Source organism: Micropterus dolomieu, linkage group LG06 (assembly GCF_021292245.1).
Source record: "Micropterus dolomieu isolate WLL.071019.BEF.003 ecotype Adirondacks linkage group LG06, ASM2129224v1, whole genome shotgun sequence".
Classification (NCBI taxonomy): Eukaryota; Metazoa; Chordata; class Actinopteri; order Centrarchiformes; family Centrarchidae; genus Micropterus; species Micropterus dolomieu.
This window is the reverse complement of record NC_060155.1, coordinates 1496736-1508041: the sequence shown is the minus strand read 5'-3', so window position 1 is coordinate 1508041 and position 11306 is coordinate 1496736. Positions and strand designations below refer to the sequence as shown.

Here is an 11306-nt window from a genome sequence, read left to right as displayed (position 1 = left end):
GGGGGGGGGGGGGGGGGGGGGGGGGAGTGGTAAATCTTCAGTCTCCTCTAATGGGGCTGAAATACTCTGTGTAGCAACAGCAAGCTGTGGTCTACGAAAATTAAAGACAGCTGAGGAATGATTTTACATGAAGCACAGCCTTAAGCATTTCACCCATCTGTTGTCAGTTTACAGAAGGTTAAATATTGCTCCAAAGACAATAGTTGTGTTTAAATAAACCTTCACTTCTCCCATTAATTTATCATGTGAAGAGACAAAGATAGAAACGCATTTCTGCTGGCTGCATCTATTGTCTTGGATATGTACTCCTTCAACTGCGTGTAAAATACTTGCTGGTAGGATACATTCATTGCTGGCTTGAGTCTTCAGATGGGTATAGTTGACTATAAGAAAAATAAGAATATCGCTAGACCATACTTGAACCTGTATTCTCACAGTAATGTGGTTTCTTCTGTGCGTGTAAACAGTGTCAGTGTCTTCTGTAAAAACTAGTTGCAGGATGGAGAACCTCTATGGCCACTTCTCATACATTTACTTCAGGTGTATGTGTGTGTTTGTTTGTTAAGAGGTCTGTGGCTGGCAGTTTTGAGTCTCTGTGCTGCTGTTTTCATAGTCTTTGTGTAAGTCCAGTGGTCCATACAGGCTCGCCAGTACAGCCAGTACTCTGCTCTGGACTGAATCCACTTGCTCTACTGGGCAGTATTCATCTAGGCTGGACCTGAAAACATACACAGTAACACAAACACATTTAACTTCTCTTTCTTTAGTGCTAGATCTTTGACACACTATAAGGACAAAAGTATTGGGACATCTCTTAATCATTGAATTCAGGTGAAATGAATGAAACATTGAATCCCATTGCCACCAGTGTATAAAATGAAGCATGTAGCCATGCAGTCTGCATTTACAAATGAATCAAGTCTGCATTTTGTGAAAGAATGGGTCGTTCTAAAGAGCTCTCTGAATTTGAACGTGGCACTGTAACAGGATGCCACTGTTGCAACAAGTCAGTTTGGGAAATTTCTTCCCTCCTCGATATTCCACAATCAACTGTAAGTGGTATTAATGCTAAGTGGAAGCACAGCAAGTCATCCATGTGACAGACCACGTAAAGAGAGGGGTCGCAGAGTGCTGAAGTGCATAGTGTGTAAAAGTCGTCAACGCTCTGTTGAGTTCCAGACCTCCTCTGGCATTGACATCAGCACAAAAATTTTAATTAATTAGTCATTCAGCTGATGCTTTTTATCCAAAGTGACTTACAATTGCTATACATGTCTGAGGTTGCACACCTCTGGAGCAGCTAGGGGTTAATTGTCTTCCATTGGTGGATTTGTGGCAGTGGGAATTGAACCCAAGGCTCCTGGACCAAAGGAACATGTCTTATCCACTGCAGCAGGAGCTTCATGACATGGGTTTCCATGGCCAAGCAGCTGCAAGCAAGCCTTACATCACCAAGCACAATGATAAGCGTTGGATAGTGTGATGTAAAGCACGCCGCCACTGGACTCTGAAGCAGTGGGAATGTGTTTTGTGGAATGATGAATCATGCTTTTCTATCTGGCCGTCTGATGGACGAGTCAGGGGCACATGCCAGGAGAACGTTACCTACCTGACTGTTTGGGGTTGTTTTTCTGGGGTTGGCCTGGGCCCCTTAGTTCCACTGAAGGGAAATGTTAATGCCTCAGCTTACCAAGACATTTAGGAAAATTCTATGCTTCCAACTTTGTGGGAACAGTTTGGGGAAAGCCCTTTTTTGTTTCAGCTGGACTGCATCCCCATGCACAAAGCAAGGCCCACAAAGAAATGGTTGGATGACTTTGGTGAGGAAGAACTTGACAGGCCTGCACAGAGCTCTGACCTCAGCATGACAGAACACCTTTGGGATGAACAGAGATTGCTAGCCAGGCTCTCTCGTCCAACATCAGTGTCTGACCTCACAATTGCTCTTCTGGATGGAGGAAAGATTCATACAGACTCTCCAATATCTTGTAGAAAGCCTTCCCAGAAGAGTGGAAGCTGCTGAATCCATGCCTATGAATTTATAATATAGCACATCATGAAAGCTTCTTTAGGTGTAATGTGTAGTGTCCCAATACCTTTGTCCATACAGTGTAAGATAGGCCTGATTTCAAATTTCAATCCCGATTCTTACTTGTGTAGATTTTTAACTTTATGTGGCTGTATTATTTACCTGGACATAGTAACCAGCGTAGGTTTGGGCAGAGCCTTCAGACACAGCTGCACAGCTGAAATGAGCCTGTCGATCTCCTCGTCAGTGCTGATGTGGTGAGGCAGCTCGGTGGAGTCACAGGTTAACCCTGCCTGATGGACCTGAGAGAGAATATGTGGAGACAGGGGAGAAGGATTATGGAGATTTCAAGGAGAAAACATGGACGAGGAGAGAAGCAATAAGCTCAGATAAGAGGCAACAAACTAAATGTGGATAAAACAAGGTGCAGTATGAATCTTGATTTCTACCACTTCATTTTAGGTATTATGCCTTTACTTTGAAAGGCACTTTATTCACTTTATTATTATTAATTGAATGTGCAACTATTTTTTTGAGTGACCAGTTTCAACCCACTATAATACAAAAAGAAATTCTATGCAAACTGATATTTTATGCATTCAGTACCCCCTACACTGAAAAGATGAGTTCTGCTAACTTTCCCAAATTGAGATGGCCATCGTGACATGGTGGAGGTGGGAGGTGCATGCTGGTGGTTTCTGTCATTCAGTTCACTTGCATTTAGCCAAAGACTATGATTAGGCGATTTGTTGTACAGTTTTCTTTCTACAGTTTAAACCCAGGGATAAAATGTTTATTTGAGATAAAACTGACATTATAATGTATTTTGAGTATTTCAAATACACAAATACAATCTGTGAAAGTATTTTGTTACAAATCATTACTTTTTCTGTCTAGCAAAATACAAATTAATATATATATTTAAATTCAAATGAATTGATTTTAAATGTATTCATTTAAATAAATACAATACATTATTGTCGTTCTTGTAGCAATGGTACATACAGTTAAAGTAAATAAGTGCATTAACATTCTTACCATTTCATAGTCCGGGGACAGATTTCTTGACTTCAAACTAGAAACAAGTTGGGCTAATGAACCCATGCTGAAAACACATGTAAGAAAAAAAAAGGAAGATAATACACTTTAGATGTGCCTTAAAAATTCTAACAATGCACAGAAAAACTGTTGACTGTGTTACTTTCTGCTAAAAGTCACACTATGCAAGGCTCTGCATTTTATAGCAACAATTACAGTCATGCAACACAAATGGTTGTGATTAATAAGTGTCAGTTTGCTGCTATCTATATAGTAATACGTGTCAATTACATCAACACACATGTTCCACCAACACAGATATTTTCTCTAGTGTGATGGGTTAGACTTATCAGAGCTGTGCGAGTGTGCGACACCTGGCATCTCCACGTTGCAGCTGTTACGAGCTGGATAAGCTCCACCTTTTACCATAACACCATTACTATAGACCAGGGGTCAGCAAATAAGTCTGACATCGGGCCAAATTTTTTTCAAGCAGTTACAATGGCGGGCCAGAACGTTATTTCAGTCAAATGTGTAGTAATGTAAATAATTTATTTATATAACTGTTTTTAAAAAACAGGCCAACGATCGGCCCATAAATGTAAATGTACGGGGAGAGTGGAGATGAAGCTGTAAGCAGGGAGTAGCTCAACCTGGAGGGAGGGAGCAGGGAGGGAGGGTCATTTACACTGGGGACACAGAGGACATGTAGCCACCACTTTTTGAAAGCATTAGTTAAAAATGTTCTGAAAAATGGCTTGCACCAAGAAATGTTGATTAACAAATAAAAATGCTATGAGAAAGGTTTATTTGCACAATTAGAAAACCTGCAATGCAATGTAAATATAGAAGAAACCTCTGCGTTGTCCAAAAAAAAGTAATATAATAAGCTACTGATTACTGCATTATATTTTATTATATTTTGATATTGTTAATAGTCACCTGCCACCTGAATTTAGTGCTTCCCTTTATCAAAATAAAAGACTTTTCCACCATAAATTGGTGCAGAAAATGTCTCCAGAATGCAGGAAATTAAGTGCTTAATGCTAAAAATCTTTTCAGACCCCCCTATCAAATATTTGATTTATAAATATTTTTCGAAATAGTAGGCCTATTAAATATATATTCTTGTCTTGTAGTCATGGACAACAATCTTGTGCAAAAGTTATGTCTTAGTGTTTCATCACACCCGTAATCGGATCAATGGTGTATTTGTGAGGGGTGTTTTTGGCCCAGTCCAGCCCTGATCGATCCCAAAATCTGGCTGACTTTTTTCCCTACCTTGTTAAACAAATTGATTAGTCTATAAGGACACTTTTGCACATGCTCACAATAAAGCATGTGCTGCAGTGCGTCCCGGCGTTTGATTCGCATTCAGAAAACCTACAGACACCAGTCACCAGAAGAAATTCAGGGGAATCCAATCACACCTTTACTGGTGGCTTTTACAGAGGTATGTCAAGCAAGCCAGAGACTCTTTCGAATGTCCTTCAGAACTTTTCAAAGTAAAAGCTCTCAAACTCAACATGAAGCACTGCTGCAAAAAATGTTCTCACGCTTTCATTTTGGAGGCAAAATCACGTAAGAGGAAGTGACTATGTGAGTAACTGTTGCTGTCATGACAGATCTATTTCAGCATCAGCCGCTATCCATTTATTTTTTATTTTTCTGCTATCAAAGCAGTCTGGCCACGGGCCAGATATTATTGCTGGCGGGCCACATCTGGCCCGCGGGCTGCCTGTTGCCGACGACTGCTATAGAACCTTTTCACTACAGACATTTTGACATATACTAAGAAAAGCACAGGTGATTAATAAAATTAAGTATTAGTAGTTTTGCCAGTTCCAGAGCCTTGGACGGTCTGAAATCAGCACTGCAAGCAGTTACAACAGGTGCGGTCTTTGTGTCGATGGCGCTAAGCGACGCAAAGGGGGCGGGGCCGGCGACGCAAAGGAATTCGCGTGAGTTGAATATTTTCAACTCAAGCGAGAAAGTCGCATGACGCTAAGTCGCGATAGCCTGTCAGTGTTGAGATTGTCCATACGTCCCCGCGGCTTCAGAGCGTTGTGTGGAGAGGGCCAGGCAGAGCGGGACACTGAAAATCTGCTGGCTGGCTGAGAGCTGCTAAACTTGGGGGAGAGGAGCAGGGAGCAGTGCTGTAACCATTGGACAAATAAACACCCATAGTCGGACTGGATTATGCTCTAACAACTACGCCGTTTACTCGAGGGAGGAGGGAGGAGTAAACTGCTTTTATTATATTAGCTTTTTACTTAAGTTTTTGGGATTACAACGTTGATTTATCTTCACTCGAGCTTCTCAGCAGCTAGATTCCATGCACATCCGGTTCCAGTGTTGTTGTTAGCGTCGTTAGCTCTGTCGGACTACAACTTCATATTTATATAAAAACCGGACAAAACTGGACATTACTTGGAGAAAAGAAAGCGAGGAGGTTGAACTACCTGGTGAGTTCAGAAAACATTTGTCTGTAACTATTCCAGCTATCATTGTACTTTACTGTGACCAAGTTAGCATAGAATAGCCCTGATTGATCCAAACTCCATTCAGAAAACAAACATTTTAGAAGTTGTTGTCCTGCTGTCTTGTTGACAGAACTGACAAAGCATGAATTCATATGTTTAACAAAACTGCATCATCTTGTAGTTATTTCGGCATCAGTTTAATACGTTTAATGCAATTTAATCACAGCAAAATGTTTACTTTGGGTTCATACAGCTGTATTAATGGCAAGTTGTGTTTATTCACGTTATCGCGTTGTGTGTAAACACTTGCAGCGAACGTACTCACGCGAGGAAAGCGTGGCGAGGAGAAAATTTGCGTTTGGTCTGAATGCCACATAAGCCCTGAACACTCACAGATTTATCAGACCTCACCTTCCTGCGTAGCTACGCTGTAGGCTACGCACGTAGCCAGGCATTTATACTTGTGCGTCCGTGTGGCCATCAATCTGCAATTACACCCCCAAACACAAGTCGGCAGTAGTGCTACAGCGTCCACTATGTTGTAGCGCTCCGCTAACGTGAATAGGGGTAAAATTGTAAACGTGCAGCTGGCGTAGCCTTTTCAAATATTATCAACCGAGTGGATAACATTCGCTCGTGACGGTCAAATATATTGATCCACCATGTTACAGCCACTGTTTTGGCCGCTAGTAAAAGTTACTTCAAAGCACGGGAACTTCCTGTCGGCTTGGAGGCATTGTGAGGCTACCCAGCCGACACAATCACAGAGCTTACGGTCCGCGTCGACTCGAGGAGGTGTATGGCAGGCTACACCGTAGATGACGCCGTAGGGTAGGGGGCTACGCAGACGATACGCCGTCGATTTGACGCATGACAAGTAGTGTGCGAGTGCGGGCCCGAAATGGTATAATGGGACAGCACAGCAGTTTGCAACATATCATGTTACATTACCGTGACTACGCCAAAATCGCGGTTTTGGGATTTTTCACTTTACATCTGAAGGGACCAACTGTCTGATCTGAACGTATCCCAGGCTCTTGCCAAGTAAATTCATTATTTGAAAATTACCCGGGGACAAGAGGTAATTTTCAAATAATCAATTTCATCGGGTGAGTCTCACTGTGGAGATGGTATTAAGCCATACTGTATAGTGAATAAGGAGTGATTTTGGACACATGCCCTTGTATTGTACATGCTAGCTCACTGCTGTTGCTTCCTGGGACACTTCACTGGAACAGAGCAATTGCTGTTATTTGTTTCAGCTTTCTTTTTCCTGCTATAACAAGTCAAAATGTCTGCTGTGAAAAAGGTCTGCAGGTAGATTTCTGTCGGTGACGTTCATCAGCTTTGCTCATTGTTTGGGATGTAACGCTGGATAGGACACAAGTGTGTTTTCACAGGTACAGTACAGTTCAGTGCAGTAAGTACTATCCCCAATGATAATTACGCTGAAGAGGAAACCAGTGGCGTTCCTCTTTAAAGGTTACATTAACTTCACTGCTAAGGCAGCATGTTTAGTTCTCTGTACTGTCACAGTGAAATGAGCCCAGAGAAAGTATACCCAGGGTTGCTGGCCCAGCGTGTAACCGTCTCTTCCCCATCATCCTCTAGTAGATCAGCGAATGCTGCTTCCAGGTCTTCTAACTGATGTACACGACGATCCACACACTCATCAAGCTCCTCCTGGACACACATACACACACAGCGTCAAATTTAAAACATCTCATTATTTTTATCAAATTAAAAATATCAAATAACAGAACAGTTACAATTATTCTACAAACTCTTCTGTACGGTCATCTTAATCAAATCCAGGACATTTACGTAAATAAAACCCAACCAAGGAATGCAACGCTGGTATTCTCCTACAGTTAGTGGTAAGAGTGCGTACAGATGGTTTAGGTAGAATAAACGTCTTGTGGTACCTGAAAATTACATTCTCACTCACTAGCTCACCTAAACGTCTGCTCCTATGAGGCAATAATTACTTCTATGCGGACGCTGTGTATATCTGCACATAAGCATACAGTACTCACAGACACATCCCTATTTGCATATGTTCAACCACACCTGGTGACTTATGTGTTTGTAGTCCCAGTCTGTGTTTGTATGTATGTAGTGTTGATTGAAAACCATTTGTAAAACAAAAAGGCTGACCTGATCAGCATCAGGGCTGGGTCCTCTGAAATGGTAGAGCTCCTTAAGGATGGCGTACTCTTCCTGGACACAGAGACGACATGGAGCTGAGGTCAACTCAAAGAAACATGTTCTACTATGTTAATGTTTACTACAGAGGGAACTCCAGTTTTATATGTAAAGCACATTCAGTCTGTTTTTTAGCTAATGTTAAATGGGATTCAGTGTTGAGTAATTTGGGTATAATATGGTTATGCTCATAAACTCAGATATCATCAAAAGCTGTTACTACACATAAACTCAGATATCATCAAAAGCTGTTACTACAGCTCAAATCAGAACCAGAACAGCACTTTATGAATTTCATCACTAAATAAAATATGACGGAAGCCACTATTTCTGTGATATTAACTATGTGTTTAAAATAAACTGGTTAAAAAGATGTTTGACCAATGCTCAGTCTATCTGGAACATCATACCATCTCACATATTACCGGAACTGGTGATTTAAGCTTTGTTATCTTGCACTTTTGCACCATGTAAATTGCCTATCAAGCTTTTAGTTTGGAAGAGCGGTCACGTCTACATTTGTGCTCCACAGAAAGCTTTACTGTGAAACAATGCAGGTTATCATAATTCATATTAAGTGACTATTACTCCCCAAATGCCATCAAAAAGGAATTGATATATACATATGTCTTTGATAGTTCAGATTTTTTACTTGCATACAATATGTAGACACACATTTGAATCCCCATTCCTTTTAGAGAAGTTCATTCAGTCATTAAGGCTCTTCCATGTGGTCTGTTACTGCTTGTCAAGTGGCATCGTAACTGTGTGACATTAACTATGTGCACTACACTGTTTTTAGCAGGTGTTCACCTAACTGGGAAATGCAGATATAAATGTGTACCTGAAATTCTTCACAACCAAAATAAAATTGTTCCAAAAGGTGAATTAGAGGTTAAAGCCTAAAAAAGCTATTAATAACATTGTCATCATATACACTCACCAGCCACTTTATTAGGAACACCTGTTCAATTGCTTGTTAACACAAATAGCTAGTCAACCAATCACATGGCAGCAACTCAATGCAATTAGGCATGTAGACGTGGTCAAGACAACTTGTTGAGGTTCAAACCGAGCATCAGAATGGGGAAGAAATGGGATTTAAGTCACTTTGAACATGGCATGGTTGTTGGTGCCAGACAGGCTGGTCTGAGTATTTCAGAAACTGCTGATCTACTGGGATTTTCACGCACAACCATCTCTACGGGTTACAGAGAATGGTCAGAAAAACAGAAAATATCCAGTGAGCGGCAGTTGTGTGGACAAAAATGCCTTGTTGATGTCAGAGGAGAATGGGCAGAGTGGGTTGATATGACAAAGGCAACAAAAACTCAATATGAACCAAAGTTTCTGAGGAATGTTACCAACCTTGTTGAAAGTATGCTACAAAGAATTAAGGCAGTTCTGAAGGTAAAAGGGGGTCTAACTCGGTACTAGCAATGTGTTCCTAATGAAGTGGCCATTGAGTGTATATCTGTTTTACATTTTTTTATCAGTCATTTCCTGATGATATCAAGTGTAAGTATAAAATTGATGACCTGCTTGTTTCGGTCAACTGATCATAATTGAAAATATGCAGATTTTATTCCTGTGTACAACTAGACCTTACACTGATTTGCCAAATACAAACACACAGCACTTTGTAGTTCGTTGTCCTGCTCAAGGACACGTTCGTTCAGTATTGAAGATGAGCACCAACCTTTTAATCAATCAAATTTTCAATCACCTTATCACATCTTTCACAATGTATTGAAGGCCTGTCCATCGGTTTGAGTTCGATACTTTATCAGTTTCCTGCCCTGTGTTTGATCTGAGGTAGCAACTCTTTTGTTTCTTTTTGAATAAAAGATTTTTCCTTTAAAAGCCCCAAGGAGTCATTACTTACTGGATATGATGTTTTTCCTGTTGAATCATTCCAGACTCTAGTCTAATGGCAATTTCCTGTTTTTCAGGAAGTTAAAATCTCACAGTTTGAAAGTGTTTGCGATCAAGGATATTAACTAAGTGTAAAAATACATACATTATTATGGTTAAAAAAGTGTGAAAGCAAACACATCTGCATAAAGAAGCTGCTACCAAAACAAAATGAGGCAGTGTGCCACATGCAGATGTACAAGCGGGTTATACCTGTGTGTATAATTCCTTGAAAGGATTCTTACACGAGAAGAAATCCAAATCAATGTCCAAGATATATGGCTCTGTCTCACTCAGAAATGCAGATATTTTCTTAACAACATAACTGGTGGATCCCTCATTATCATCACCATCATCCCCCAAGCTTGCCGGCCAACTGCTGCCCTCTGCTGGTTGCAGTACATCGGCACATCTTAAGAGGGGCTGAGAGCAGCTGGCTTCCCCAGCTTCATCAGACTCTGTGCGGGGTCTCTTAGCAAACCACTTCCCTGTGTCCTCTTCCGTTTTCTTTTCTGAAACTGCAGACCGAAAAGCATAAGACATTGTAAGATAAGTCTGCTTTAGAAATATGCATTGTTTAGTCAATAACAAAGTATTAAAAAATTCTTGATTTATCTACAGTACTACATTTTCTAAACATGACTCTCTCATATTATATATACATACATACACACACACACACACACACACACACACACACACACACACACACAGACGACATAGGTTAAAGCAGGGCTTGGTACACAGAACTAATGAGAGGTTTGCACTGCTACTTAAACAGCAAAGGGCATTAAAGTGTGTGTTACCAGAGTTAATTGAGTTCACATTAAAGTTGTGTTAATCAGTGATTTTTTGTCTAAGATTCTTTTTGTTGAACCAGAAACAGTAGCTATGTCCCTCTGTTCAAGGAAATTTATTTAGCATGTACAGTGGGTACGGAAAGTATTCAGACCCCTTTAAATTTTTCACTCTTTGTTTCATTGCAGCCATTTTCCAAAAATCAAAAAAGTTCATTTTATTTCTCAGTAATGTACACTCAGCACCCCATCTTGACAGAAAATAACAGAAATGTAGAAATTTTTGCAAATTTATTAAAAAAGAAAAACTGAAACATCACATGGTCATAAGTATTCAGACCCTTTGCCGTGACACTCATATTTAACTCAGGTGCTGTCTAGTTCTTCTGATCATCCTTGAGATGGTTCTACACCTTCATTTGAGTCCAGCTGTGTTTGATTATACTGATTGGACTTGATTAGGAAAGCCACACACCTGTCTATATAAGACCTTACAGCTCACAGTGCATGTCAGAGCAAATGAGAATCATGAGGTCAAAGGAACTGCCTAAAGAGCTCAGAGACAGAATTGTGGCAAGGCACAGATCTGGCCAAGGTTACAAAAAAATTTCTGCTGCACTTAAGGTTCCTAAGAGCACAGTGGCCTCCATAATCCTCAAATGGAAGACGTTTGGGACGACCAGAACCCTTCCTCGAGCTGGCCGTCCGGCCAAACTGAGCTATCGGGGGAGAAGAGCCTTGGTGAGAGAGGTAAAGAAGAACCCAGAGGTCACTGTGGCTGAGCTCCAGAGATGCAGTCGGGAGATGGGAGAAAGTTGTAGTAAGTCAACCATCACTGCA

General features: G+C 40.8%; 1 protein-coding gene across 1 annotated transcript in view; it reads right to left on the bottom strand.

Moving 5' to 3' along the window:
- Positions 1-270: 270 nt before the first annotated feature.
- Positions 271-11306, bottom strand: part of lg06h5orf22 (linkage group 06 C5orf22 homolog) — a 21292-nt gene continuing 10256 nt past the window's right edge. The window contains exons 5-10 of the mRNA XM_046052717.1: positions 9883-10187; positions 7708-7770; positions 7112-7233; positions 3068-3134; positions 2192-2331; positions 271-718 (exon numbers count right to left, since the gene is read on the bottom strand). Coding sequence (XP_045908673.1) covers positions 562-718; positions 2192-2331; positions 3068-3134; positions 7112-7233; positions 7708-7770; positions 9883-10187 — 854 coding nt within the window. The 3' untranslated portion in view covers positions 271-561. The remainder of the gene's footprint in view (positions 719-2191; positions 2332-3067; positions 3135-7111; positions 7234-7707; positions 7771-9882; positions 10188-11306) is intronic.